The sequence below is a fragment of the Equus quagga genome, chromosome 2, assembly GCF_021613505.1.
Source record: "Equus quagga isolate Etosha38 chromosome 2, UCLA_HA_Equagga_1.0, whole genome shotgun sequence".
Classification (NCBI taxonomy): Eukaryota; Metazoa; Chordata; class Mammalia; order Perissodactyla; family Equidae; genus Equus; species Equus quagga.
This window is the reverse complement of record NC_060268.1, coordinates 184,334,885-184,348,399: the sequence shown is the minus strand read 5'-3', so window position 1 is coordinate 184,348,399 and position 13,515 is coordinate 184,334,885. Positions and strand designations below refer to the sequence as shown.

Genomic DNA, 13,515 nt, shown 5'->3' with positions numbered 1-13,515 from the left:
TTCGAAGCCCCCAGCTTCCCCGGGCTGGGTGAGGGCCAAGGCCCAGACCTGGTTTTCTGTCACCCCACCTCCTGGAGCCCACCTTCTCTCCATAAACAGGGTGCAAGGATGCCAGATTTAGCAAATAAGAATTCAGGATCCCCAGCTCAGTTCCAATTTCAACGTACAATGAATAATTTTTTGTTGTGAATATGGCTTACTCCTTGCTGAGTGGCGCTCCGGCGTGTGGACCCACCAGCTCATGGATTTTCATCCACTCCTGTGCGGGGGCCTTAGAGAGATTTCCAGGTGGAGGACACTCCTATTCTCATCTGTTTGGGGCAGACACCTGGGTGTTCAACCTCTCAGCTCCAAAGGGGTTGGCTGTTTTCAGCTCCTCCTTTGACAGATTGAGAAACTGAGCCTTGCAGAGGCAGCCTGCACCGCACAGCCATGGTGAGCCTCGATTCAGGCCTCAGACGCTTCTCTGTGGCTGCTGACCCTGCCTGGCCTGGCCCACCGGTGGAGAGTGCCAGTGTATAATCACCCGGGGACCGCAGTGACTGCAGGGGCCTGCGGGGCAGCAACCCAGGTCTCCGAGTCCCACAGACCAGTGGGCACCCTCTCTGGGAACAGGCCAGGGGAATCCACCAAGGGTTAACAGTCAGCTACCTTCCGGGGCCTGGGACCTGTAGCCTAAGCTGGGCAGACAGCTGTGGGAGGCCCCCCCCCCCCCCCCCCGGAATGGGGCAGAGGCAGGGAGCGAGCAGACCTGAAGGCCACCCCTTATCGCTGTCAGCTCCGTGCCAAGACATCCTCCTTGGCCGACAAGGATACTTTCTGTCCCTTAGGTGCAGGGAGGGCCAGGCCCCTGTGCTTGCTGTTGCAGGGGCCACTCTTGGGGTCCACAGTGCCCAGGGTTTTGCTGGACCCAGCAGGGAGCCATGCCCCCGGTACAGGGCCCAGGACACGGGGCCCGGGCCTGCATGGATGCCAAGGGGCTGGTAAACGGGAATCCTTCCTGGGAGCAGGGGTCTGGCTGGAGCCCCCAGGGTTGGTGGAAAGGACCTCATCTAGCCCCCTGGAATCCAGCCTCTGTGTCTGCCCACTGGGGACCGTCCTCACCACTTGGGAGGGGGCTGTACCTGGTATGCCCCACTCTGCTCTGCTCCTGGAAAATCTGACCGGGGGTCCCGTGGACAGGCAGGAGGTGGGCTGTGTGGCCCAGTGTGCAGGGAGGGGCTGCCCTGGGGTTTGGGTTTCTCTGAAAACACTGAGGGGCCACACAGCAGCTCAGAGTGGGTGGGGATGCAGGGCGCACCTGTCACCCAGCGAGCAGCCCCAGCGTCCACCTGTTCAGAGCCCTCCTAACCTCTTCTCTCCCGGGCCGAAGCTACCTGAGTGCATTCCTTCGCCTCCCGTGTCTGTAAAATGAGTGTGCCTGGGGGGCTGAGACCCCAAGGGTCAGGGCTCTCTATGGGCCACAGCCAGGTAGGCTGGCTGGAATTGAAGCCGCCATTGAGCTCCTGGCCCCTCAGCTGCCTCTTCCCTCTGACGAGCTCCACATGACAGCCCAAGATGGCTCCTGGACACAGAAACTTCCGTGTCACCAACTGGCTTCCTGTGGCCTTCTGGGAGACAGAGACAGTGGATTGGGCCCCGCCCAGCTGACCTCACACCCAAGCCCCCCAGGCTCCAGCTGGTGGGGGACCGGCCACGCCCCCCCAAGGACAGGCCCCTTGGCTACTCCAACTTCAAGGGAAAGGTGGAGGCAGGGGAACAATGAGGTGACCAGCCGGGTCCAGCGACACCCAGCAGTGCGACCCCGGCCAAGAGGGGCCGGGCTGGGATTACGTCCCCCAGGGTGGAGCCCTGGCTGTCCCTGCCTGTCATCATCTTCATACCTTCCTGGATTTTTAAGGTGCTTTATCACGAGCTGACACTGATTTTATAAACAGGAAAATAAGTTTACAGAGGCAGAGTGAAGAACTCGGAGGTGCTGTAGGACAGTGCAGGGCCTCTCCCCACCCTGCTGCCCCTGCCCCTCCCCATCTCTCTACCTCCCTTTCTGTCGGTCTCTCTGTTGCTGTCTCTCTCTGTGTCTCTCTCTGTCTCTGTCCATCTGCCTCCTGCCTCCTTCCTTCCTGCAGACTTGTGTAGCCCAAGGTCAAGGGCAACCCTGTGTTTCCCAGAAGCCGTGGAGGCAGCTTTGAGGGGGAGGGTGGAGGCGAGATGGAGCTCAGGATGGGAGTGGCCAGGATGGGGAGAGGCCCCCCGGGAGGTTTAGGGAGAACAGTGGCCAGAGGAGATGGTCCCGGAGCCACCACTCGAATAGGGGCCTCACCCCTTGAGCACGCGTGTGTTAGTGTGAGCGAGTGTGTCCGTGTGAGCATGTGTGAGTGTGCCCCAGCTCCTGGAGGGTCCTCCCTCAGGGCCCTGCCTGGCCTTTCTCCAGCAGAGGACAGGGTGGGACACCCCTTTGTTCCCCACCCCCAGTGCCTCAGGGGACATCTAGCCCAGAGGTCTGGCCAGACTGCCTCCGGGCACCCGGGAGAGCTCCTGACCAGTTGACATGCTAGTGTCTTGACTCCTCTGCACCTTGGCCATGGCTGCATGGCCTGAGGGGCTCAGCACTGGGGGAGGGCAGGCCTTCCTTCCCAGAGGCCGTGCGTCTGCAGACAGGCTGCCCGTCAGGGGCTGCTGCTTCTCAGTCACACCCCTCGGCCCAAACAGGAGTCCAGGCCATCGTGGGGGGCTGGTCAGGAGGGCCTGGGCCAGGTCAGCAGGGGCCTGGGTGTGTCCCCCGGACCTGGATGGTCACGCGTTCTCACTGGCTTCTCTTAGGTGTCGATCTGTACCCACCACTTGGGGGTCCTGCCTTTGCCCACCTAGGACCCCCCAGGAACCCATCACTCTGTCGGACGTTTGGGTGCAACAGCCCAACGAACCCCTGCCCCCACCCCCATGGGGGGGTGACACACACAGACACACACGCAGATACACACACACCCACACACAGATACACAGACACACATGGATACACACACAGATGCACAGACACAGGGACACACACAGACACACAGACACACACACAGATTCAGACCTGCATCAGAGCTGGCCTCAGGGCAGAGGGCAAGGAAGGTGTGGCCTTGGGGCCTCTCTGGAGGAAGGGCAGGAGGGTGAAGCCCTCCTGCTCCAGTGGCTGGTGGCTCCGGTGGCACAGACCACCACAGGGGCAGAGGGGAGAGCAGAGGCCTGTGGGTACTGGATGAGCAGGACTCCCCAGGACCCGGGAGACAGGGAACCTGAAGTCTCCTCAGTTGCAGACTCAGGCCACCACCTCTGTCACTCCCCACAGGCCAGGAGTTTCTGTGAATAGAGTGGTGGACACGAGTGCACGTGGATCCGGCTGTCTCCTAACTCTGACGGGCACTGACCGGGTACCTACTTCCACACACAGCGGGAGCTAAGCAGCCCTGCTCAGGCCCCTGGGCCTGGGGCCACCAGCCTGGGAGAGGGGTGGCGTCTGCGTGTGTCTGTATCTGTGTGGTCTCTCTCTGTGTGGGCAGCCTTGGGTCTTTGATCAGCTGTCCCCCAGGCACTGCGACCCTCGCCCATCCCTGTGTTCTCGCCCCCAAGGCTGCAGAGCCCTGCCCGTCACCAGACACCCCAAGGGCTCTGGGAGCAGAACTGAGCACACAGGGTGTGTGGTCCCAGGAGAGCTCTCCCACCCGATCCTCAATCCTCTGCACTCCTGGGCAGCCCCAGGCCCAGGCGGCCTCCCTGGGGTGGGGTCCAGGGGCTCAGTGCAGGGGTGGCACGACGGGACACTGGGCATCACCCTGGGCAGAGCAGGAGGCCAGAGCCCTGGCACGGGGTAGGGGGGCCCCTTCCTGAGCCAGTTCTCCTGGCTGCACTTTCCCGGCCCTGACGTAAGCAGCCACACGCTGGGAGATAAGCACTGGAGGAGGGTGGCCAGGCCTGGCCCTGTCCCAGGCCCTGAGCCAGCAGCCCCCAGCCCCGTGGGCCCCACTGCCGGGGGCGCTCAGCGCTCCACTCAGAGCAGGTCTTTGTGCCCCAATCTCGCAGGTGCGGGGGTGGACGGGGGCCTTGGCACGGCGCAGCCCGTGACCACATGCGACAGCGGCTGCTCACTGTGCCCGGCCGCCAAGGTCTCTGCGTTGCATAAATGGGGCGCACGGCGCGCAGCAGCGGAGCTCGCCGTCAGCAGACGTCTCTCCTCCACGCCCGCTCCGCTCGCCTTGCCCACCGCAGGGGCCCGAGGCTGGACCAGGTGAGGTGAGGCTCACCCGTCAAGCTGGCTGCTCACACCCAGGACTCCACACTGCCCGCCGGCCTCCTCCGCAGCCTCTCCCGCGGCCGTGCAGGGACCTCTCCGGGACAGCCGCCCAGGCGCTGAGGAGCTGCGCACTCGTCGTTCCTTCTTCCTATGCATATACTTCTTTGAGGGTCGGTCCTAAAGAGGTGTAGGCATGGGAAAATGGGGCGACGAGACCCCCTCCTCCTCCCGCCGATCCTGCGCCCTGACCTGCCGCCTGCGGACTGGCTGACGGGGCTGCGTGATCCTCCTCCTTGGAGGAGGAGTGTGCCCCGGGTGTGTCGGGAAGATGGCCCCAGCCTCATCTTTGCCCCCGGGAGGGAGCCGGGGTGGGGGGTGCAGGCACCCCCCACTCTGTGATGAGTCTCACTGGGGGTCCCCTGAGGGGTTACAGAATGTGCTGGAAGAGAACTTGGCACAGCCCATCTGAGGCCGCTGCTGGGTCTGGGTCTGGGTCTGGGGCACAAGGGTGACAGCCCGATGCGTGGAGAGGCTGGAGGTGGTGGGGCCGCGTCTGGGGCAATCGCTGCTTCTCACGCCTCTGTTACACCTTTGTAAATAATGAGCCTGAGCTGATGTTCTAATCAGAAACATCAATAAAGCTAATTTCTTGTAAACGTAGTGTGGACGTTTGAACAATCAACAAGTTTCAACAAAGCTGTGTGGTGCTTCCTCTCGTCTGGGCTGGTTGGATGGGGGTGACGTTACTAAGAGTGCTCTGGGGAGAACTTCTGGCTGGGAGGGCAGTGGGGGTTTCTGACGACCTTTCTGAAAACCAGGGTCGATCTTCAAATGCTCCCAGGATGCGTGGAGCAGGTGGCAGTGATGGGAGGGCCAGGAATCCCAGGGCTGGACCATGAGCGCAACCCCGCCCCCTGGGGCACCGCGGCCCCCCACCACCCCCCCACACCCCGCCAAGGTGGCAGCTCGCATCCCTGAGCCTGGGGGAGGAGAACGGACAGCAGCTGAGAGCTTCAGCAATGCTTGTCAGCCTTTTGTCAGCTAATCCACCCAGCAAATGGAGCAACCGCTCGCTGACAACAGGCACCCTGTATCAGCATCCCGCCCCAGGCCAGGCCTCTCCCCTAATCTCCTTTGATAGTAACTGGCTGGTACCATCCTCAAAGGACCACAGCCTCCTGTTGGGGGAGGGGACAGCCGGGCCCACAGCAGGGGCTGCAGGACAAGACAGCCCCCAGGAGGCACCACCCCACACCCCTGGCTCAGGGCTGAGCCCCCTCCCAACCCTCCTCACAAAGTGGCTGGGGTCTGGCTCCCTGGTGTGGCTCCCACAGGACCCTTGAGAGTAGAGAAGGAAAGCAGGCATCATAACACCCTCAGTGCACAAGCAACAGCGGTGCTGATCCAGACACCCATGTTCCCTGTAATGGGCAGTGTGGTGGATTGCAGGCATGGCTGGACCTGGGAATCCAAAGGTCTGCCTGACTCTCCACTCCTCCAGACCTCAACTGCAGGGCACGGCTGCTGGGGAGGGGTTGCCACAGCTGGGAGTGGGGGCGTACCCTCCCCTGGGTGCTTGACTGGCTGCATGGGTCATGTGCCTCACCCCAACCCTGAGGTGGGGTCACCTGTCAACAGTTTGGAGCTAGGCGGGCAGCCTCCCAGGCAGGGAGAAAGGGAGAGAGTCCCCACCAGGAGGTCGGGCACAGAAGCGCAGAGTGTCCTGCCAGCTCCAGCCCAGCTAAGGAGCATCGAGGCAGCTGTGAGGCCAGGAGGCCCTTGGAAAAGCCAAGCGTCACACCACCCACCACGGTCAGTTGGGGGCGACGAGGGGGAGGTGCTGCCACCTTGTCCTGTGAATGGCAGGGTGGGGGTCCCAGGGGCACTGAGCAGACAATCCTGTCCCACAGATGTCACTGGGGCTTCCCTGGTGAAGGGGTTTCCATTCACTGGTCACTTTGCCACTAGCAAATAACCACGAGGGCTGGGAATGAGGGTCTTACTGGCCTGGGCAGGGGGCGAGGCTGCGCCCTCCAGCTGCAGAGGCCTGGGAGCCAGCAGGCTGCACACCGCCCTCAGGGTCACTGCCTCGCAGGCCCTTACCTCCCGCACTGTGGCCGCAAGCCCCAACCCAGCCCTCCCCTGCCCGTGGCTCAGGGACAATGCTGGGATCTTGGTGATGGCAGTTCCTCTCCCACTGGGTGCTGATGACATGGGCCAGGCAGGAGAACCTGTGCCGCAGCCCCCAAAACCCACGTTTTTATCACTGTAGGGGCTGCGGGGTCACTCCAAACTCCCCACACAGCACTTGTTGGGTCCGCCTTTGTGCACCACTTCCCCTCTACTTGTGGGGTTCGTTGGGGAGGGGGCCTGGGAGGGCTGATGCCCCCTAGCACCAAAAACTGCAGGGCTCAGAACCAAGCGAGCGCTTGGCCCCAGGAGAAGAGCAGGGCCGGTCAGCCCACAGGCACAGGGCCTGGGCTCACCTCCCTCTGGGCCAGCATCCAGGCTGCCCTGCCCAGCCTCCTCCTGTGGAACTTCAGACAGAAAGGCTGGAAGCCCCATTGACACCCGTGGACCCTCCACCCGGGTTCAGGGCTGACAACTCTGCCGCATGTGCTTCACTGTGCTGTTTTTGAACCTTCTGAACGTTAAGTTCAGCTATGAGATCCTGCAGACAGTGGGGTGGCTCCTCACCTGGCCCTGTTAACCACAGAGGGGGGACCCCCCGGCCCCACCTGGCAGAGCCGTCGGCTGCCCCCCAGTCTGTACAGCTGTTTTCCTACAGCTCCTGCTCGAGGTGCACAGGCTGCTGGGTCTTGCATCCTTGACACCAGGGACTGCTGGAGGCGTCCCGGCCAGTGTCCCCTGCAAAGTCCCCGTTTCCTGTAAACTGGATTTAGGTTTTGGGCAGGACTATTTCAGAGGTGATTCTGTGTCTGTGCCGATGGGGTGAAGCCAGTGCGAATGCCTTCCCATCCCAGGGGGACCCTGCGTCCAGCGCTGACTGAGGCCACACTGCTGTGGGTGGGGCTTGGGGAGCACAGGTCAGTCCCACTGGTCAATCTACACCCCTGAGCCTCCCAGTCAAGGCTAGTCATCACAGCCACTGGGATCACCAAGAGGACCAGGCAGATGGGCACCCGCTGCCCAGAAGTGAGTGGACATTTCAGACAAGTGGAGCCCAAGGCTTCAGGGGGGACACAGGGGGACAACAGCACAGACACGTGGATAACACTTGGACATACACCACACACGATAGGAAACAGTGGGCAGTAACTAGACACTCGCTCCAGTTTTCAGGGGCAAACAAAGAATCCAGTTCAGTGTTTTTGAAGCAAAAATGAAAACACACAAGCCTGAATGGCGTGCCTGTCTGGTCAGATCCTGACCCACGAGAAGTCCTGAGTGCACGGCTCAGCACAGCCATGGAAGCTGCCTCTGTGAAGCAATCTGTGGCCCCAGCGCGGACAGGTGGTCCCTACAGGATGACTCTGGGCACCCGGCCGAACTTTGAAAGCCTCAGCCTGGCCCTTGGTGGCTGTGCCCCTGGCCCCCTGGGTCTATCCTCAGACACCCACCTGGATGGAGCTCCTCTGCTCAGAACCCTTTCTCCCTTGGAGTGCACAGCTCTCCTGGCCTCACTGTGTCCCCTTGCTGCCCGCCTTCCTGCAGGCCCCAGGGGTGCATGCTCATGCTATCCACTCTGCTCGAGGGTGCCCCGTCACAGACGCCTCCTCACTCCACCTACTCTCCTCCAAAGCCCAAGTCACCCGGCGTGTCGCACACTTCTACACCCAGTCCCTTTGCGACTGAACTGGCCCTTTGTTGTGGACATCCTGGGCGCCCATCCCCAAACCTCGGCTTGCTTGCACTCACCCACTCGGGGCAGACCCCTCCTCACTGTGCGGTGGACGAGGGCATGTTCATTTCAAGTTCGGTGGCACCATGAGAAGCCCTCCAGAAAGCCTGTGCCGAGGAGCCCTCCTTCCAGCACTGGGATGACCTGCCGGGCTGACCAGCACTGGCTTTGCCTCGGGAAGCCTCCTGCCCTCACCCACACTGCTGCACAGAGCAGGCAGGGAGAGCAGCTCGGGGGAGGGAACCCACAGGACCAAGCCCAGGTACCAGACAGACACAGGCTCAGATCCAGCCCCCGGAGCTTCTCAGCAGCAGAAGGAGCAGGAGAGCTGTGAGCAACACACGGCACACGCCTGGCCCTGCTTGCTCTGGAGGCCGCCATCACCACTGGGTTCTGATTCTTCCGTGGGCAAAATCATCAACTTCTTCCTTCCTGGCTTCCAGTTTTGGGGTCGTTGGTAAAATGGAATTCAAACCCCAAGGTGATAAACACAAATACCTTCGCCTCCCCAACCCTTTCATTTTTACACACAGAGCATGGAGCACAAAAAAGGACCCACCTTTATTGTTTTCAACTGGAAAACCAGATTTTCCAACACCTCATATTGAATAAATTAACCTTTTATCATTTGCTAAAAGCGAGCCCACTTTCACCTTTGGGGGTTCTATTCATTGACCCTTTACCTGCTTCCTGAGCTGCCCTTTGCTAGTTTCCAGTGAAGGAGCGGCTTTAAAACATCCTCAACTGCACACCCTCCAGAATCTTAAGGCGGGTCAGGGTTCCAGGCCCCACGTGTGGATGGGCAGGAGGCCCATGCCAGGGCACAGCTCCATGCACACCTACTGTGTGTGGGATGGCAAGGTGTCAACACGCTCCAGCTGCAGGCTCTGGGCTGCCACAATTCCTCAAAAGGCATCCCCGATGTCTGGCAAGGCGCACAGGCCCCAAGGTCCCCAGGACAAGGCCAGGCCCAGCATGTGCACCTGGCCCCCAGGGTCTGGGAGGCAGCATGTCAGAGGCCGTCCGCTGCACGAGGCCCACGCTGAGGGCAGGGAGGCTTGTTCCATTTGGCAGGGACCCCAGAAGAAGCCAGGGGGCTGTACCAGAGCAGGAGGCCCAGGCAGGGATGCCCAAGGGTACAGAAGCTGCAGGCTGTCGCCCAGGGCAGAAGGTGGTGGGCAGGAAGCCAGCGGTGTGTAGAGAGCTCCGGAGAAGGGGACCTTCAGCTGTGAGTCCTGCAGTTGTCGTTTGTGCTTCATTCGGCGATTCTGAAACCAGGTTTTTATCTGTGGGGAAAACAGGATCAGAGCAGGGGCGACACCAGGCCACCAGGCTAGCCTGGCTCCTTCGCCGGCCTGGGCGCCTAACCTCACCTGCACCTCCGAGAGCCGCATCTCCCGGGCCAGCGTCCTGCGTTCCAGGGGGCCCAGGTAGCGCCGGTGCTGGAAGGAGCTCTCCAAGGTGCTGACCTGCTCCACCGTGAAGGCCGTGCGCACGCGGGGAGCCCGCGTGGTGTCTGGCTCCTTGCTCAATCCTGAGGGAGGACGGAAGGGGCACTGAATCCATTTGACCAAAAGTGCTGCCCACGTGAGACAGGCTCTCCTCACTCGGAAGCTGCTGCTAGCTCTGTGGTTACAGATGGCAGACATAGTGATAAGAAATATGACTTGGGGGGTGGGAGGCAGTTCTCAGGAAGCATAGACCCGCCCTCTCCACTGTTCTGCTGTCCCTCTCGGTCTTGGCTCGATTGTCCAGCATGGAGACAGCCCCCCCCCCCCAGCCTCCCAGCTCAATACAGAATGAGGTCCAGTGGATACTGGAGAAAGATGATGAGGAATGAACAGCAGTTCTGATGCAGGCCCCTCGCCCTCTGCCCCAGTCCACTCAGTCACTTCCAGAAGGGCTTCCACCCCCTACATCCTTCCAGAAAGCACTTTCTTTGGCCTGCAGACTAGGAACTCAATTCACTGGGGGGGGGGGGGAGGGTGGCAGTGAGGGCCTGAGGGACTGCAGGGCAAGGGGAGAGCCCGGGGGCGGCTCGCCTTCTCCAGGGCCTGTCACACGGTACCCAGTCCCCACGTACCCAGTCCCCACGTGCCCAAGCTGTCATCATCAACTGCGTGCCTTTGGCAAGTCTTTGTTTTCTAATGTCTAAAGTAGGAGATGGGGGAAGGCAGTAAGCACCCTTGAGACGAAGGAAACCAGCAAGTGAAGATCATCTACTCGGTCATTATCTAACGAAGTCTGCCCAAGTGCCAGGTGGTAGTTTGGGGAACGCAAATCTTACAAATCTAGTTTTAGCGCTCACCTGGAAGCGTGGCAGACAGGAGGAGCAAACGCCTGCTTGCAGGGCGGGCGCGTAACCAGTCACATCAAGGACTTTGATGCAGGGGTGACTGGCTGGCCTTTTGGTGGTGGTATTGGATGTAGAGAATAAATTTAAAATTTCACCTCATCAAAGTGTAACATTATTCTGTAGGGATTACTTAAACTTTTTTAAAAAATGAAAACTTACGGATAACATCAACCCCGTTTTCGACCGTGTAGAACTTTAAACCTAAAAGCAACGATGAAATCACAGAGACTAAAAGACAAACTGAGGCTTCTTGGTGGCGAACAACAAGGGGTCAGACAAGCGGAGGGGCCAGCAGACCTGGGCGCTGGCGGGCAGAGGCACCGAAATTCACATGCATGGAAACGTAAAGGGTGGCGTCATCTGGGCCGTGGCTCCCTCGACCCAACCGGCCCATTCCAACTCAATTCTAGATGCCAAACTAAGGTGCGCAGCTTTGCGGGAAAGGCCATAACGACCTCTCTGAACTGGGCAGGTTTCACAAGCTTTAAGACACACTCACCCGCAGCTCTGTGACCCTTGTGGAAATGGGTCCCGAGGACTTTTACAGAGTCTGAAATCCTTGTGAACAAAGGCACTAACGTCAACGTCGTGGCTCACAGTGAGGCCCTGAGGGGTGGCGAGTGGTGGGCCCATCATGGGCAGCTAGGACTGGGTGAGGGGCAGGGGGCGCCCCCCATAGGAGGTGGGTGGGGAAGAGGAGCCCAAGGGGCTTGAGGAGGGAAAACCCCCATTGTGGCTTTTGCCCCCAGAGGGAAGTGTTCACTTGCAGAGAGGCCAGGAACCCCAAACCCCAGCCCTGGTAAGAATGCCCCCACCTCCTGAACCCTCCAAGTCCTGTCCTGATCTGGGCAGGGACACCCCCCACCCCGACCTACCGGCTGTGGGCGTCCCTGGTGCAGACACTTCTGAGGACTTCACCTCCTCCTCGCCCTGGGTCTGAGGTGGCTCCCCACGGCTGGACCCCCTGGCTTGGGCAGAGAAACTCTCCTGGGAGTCCTCGGCGGGCCTGGAGGTGTGCGACCGCTCCACGTGGCTGCTCTGAGACAGCCAGTCCACCGAGCCAAAGCTGGAGGTCGGCTTGCGGCCGCTGGGCACGGGGGAGGAGGGAGGCATGGCTGGACAGACGGCCTTGCTCAGGATCCGCCCGGTGATAGATGGCAGGGGCTGGGAGCGGGGTCCTCCGCAGGGTAGACGGTGGGGGCTGGGCGCAGGGTCAGCTGAGGGCTGGTCAGGGTGTGCTGGTTGGGTGGGCCGGGCGGAGCACAGGGCTGGGCTGCATTTATAAGCTCAGGGGGAGGAGGGGGTGGGAGGCAGGTTTGCAGAGATGGCTCAAATCCCCCCCAGATAAGAAACACCTAATGGCCTTCAATTCAGAGGCACAAAGGAGACCATTCACACCTCCCCCGGCTCCAAGATGTCTGGGGGAGGGGCGGGGCTTTGGTCAGCCTCCTGCGAGATGGGGGGGTTGGGAACTCCTTACATCCTTTCATCTCCCCCCACTCCCACCCCCACCCCCACCCGGCTGGCCCAGGCTGCAGGAAGGTGATGGCCCCCTCCCACCCCAGTACCAACGTGGGGGGCTTGTCCTGTGGGGTGCTGGGTCATCTTCTTTCTCCAGGTGGGCTCGCCAACCTGCCCTGTGTGTCTGCACTGCCCTCGGTGACAGGTGTGTCCACCTGAGGGAGAGCCCGCTTCAAGTTGGGGACGTCGGCATAGCTGCTCCCAGGACAGGGCAGCCAGGCCAGGTCGAGCGCTTGCTGCGGCCAGCCTGTCCAGCTGGGTAGGAATGTAGGGCAGGCATTCCTGGAAGGGGAATGCACAAGCCCTGTGTGTGCGGGGAGAGGCTGTCCAGAGAAGGACCCTCCGCTCTGCTGGCCCTTCTCTCTCACCATCCCCAGCACCAGCCCAGCTCCTCTTCGGAGTTTTACTTGGTGCCTCAGGATCTGCCTCCAGATTCAGGTGACACGAAAGAGGGGGTGTGGTCACTCAGGGCGTGGACTCGGCTGTGGCCATACGGCATCATGCATCCCACCACCCCAGCTGCCCCCATTGTGGCTGGGTGGCTTCAGAGCCCCCAGGGGACTGGAGCCTGAGCTTCAGGGGGGTGCCCTCAGGATGGTCACCCTGTCCCCATGGCAGCTTCACTCCTGAGCTGGCTGCGTCTGCATCTGGGGGGAGGTGCAGGAGCCAGGTGGGCCTTGCACTCCTCCTCAAGCCTCAGGCTGCCGGGGCCTACCCCCAACCTTTGCAGGAGGGTGTCTGTCTCTTCCACGCAACAGGGCAGATGGACACGTGCTGCAGAAACCCACCTGGCGGGCCCTGGGCGCCCCTTGGAGCACGGGCTGGGGGGTCCAGGCTGCGCTGCTGGCAGCCAGAGTCAGGTGCGAAGCTGGTCTGGCTCAGAAGCCCCTGGCAGGGCTTCCGTGCAGACAGACGGGTTGGGTCAGTAGCCTTGATCCCTGCGGGCGCCGGCGCCAGCCTGGGAGAGGCACCGACAGCTGTTCACGCCCACTGGCCGGCAGAGATCAAAGGCCTCATGGCCTGACCCGGGATTAACACCCAGACCCCGCCTACCAAGCCTCTCAGGCAGGGGAGGGGGAGTGATGTGGAAGCCAGACGCCCATGAGCACAGTGGAGAACAGGCCAGCGGGTGAGGGACCGAATGCCTCTGACCCGGGCCTTCCTCCCGCCCTGTACTGGCCCAGTTCGCCCACTGGGCCCTGTGGGGTGAGGCTGGGATTTGAATCACTTGCTGTGTGTGCCATGGGGTGTCTCAGACGAGAACTGCAGGATGTGCTGGCAAGAGTGAGGTCCCCTCAGGCACATGTGGCCCCAGGGCTGGCTCCAAGGACACCCACAGGGCAAGCTGCTAGTGCCCCGAGACAGGGGCCATCCTGCTGGCTGGGGACGGAGGCCTAGTTGGTGGGGGCCTGCGCAGAGCTCCTCCGGGACGAACGGGTGTGGGGGTGCCTCAAACCAGACAGAGAGAAGTAGCCCCCAATGACTGCTCAACGTGCA

At 61.4% G+C, this 13,515-nt stretch overlaps 1 protein-coding gene across 1 annotated transcript; it reads right to left on the bottom strand.

Moving 5' to 3' along the window:
- Nucleotides 1-9,046: 9,046 nt before the first annotated feature.
- On the bottom strand, nt 9,047-11,610 carry VENTX (VENT homeobox). The gene is made up of 4 exons (XM_046652844.1): nt 11,373-11,610; nt 10,657-10,698; nt 9,515-9,675; nt 9,047-9,427 (listed from the first exon to the last, which is right to left on the bottom strand). The coding sequence occupies exons 1-4, from the start codon at nt 11,608-11,610 to the stop codon at nt 9,047-9,049; spliced, it is 822 nt and encodes a 273-aa protein (XP_046508800.1).
- Nucleotides 11,611-13,515: the final 1,905 nt, after the last annotated feature.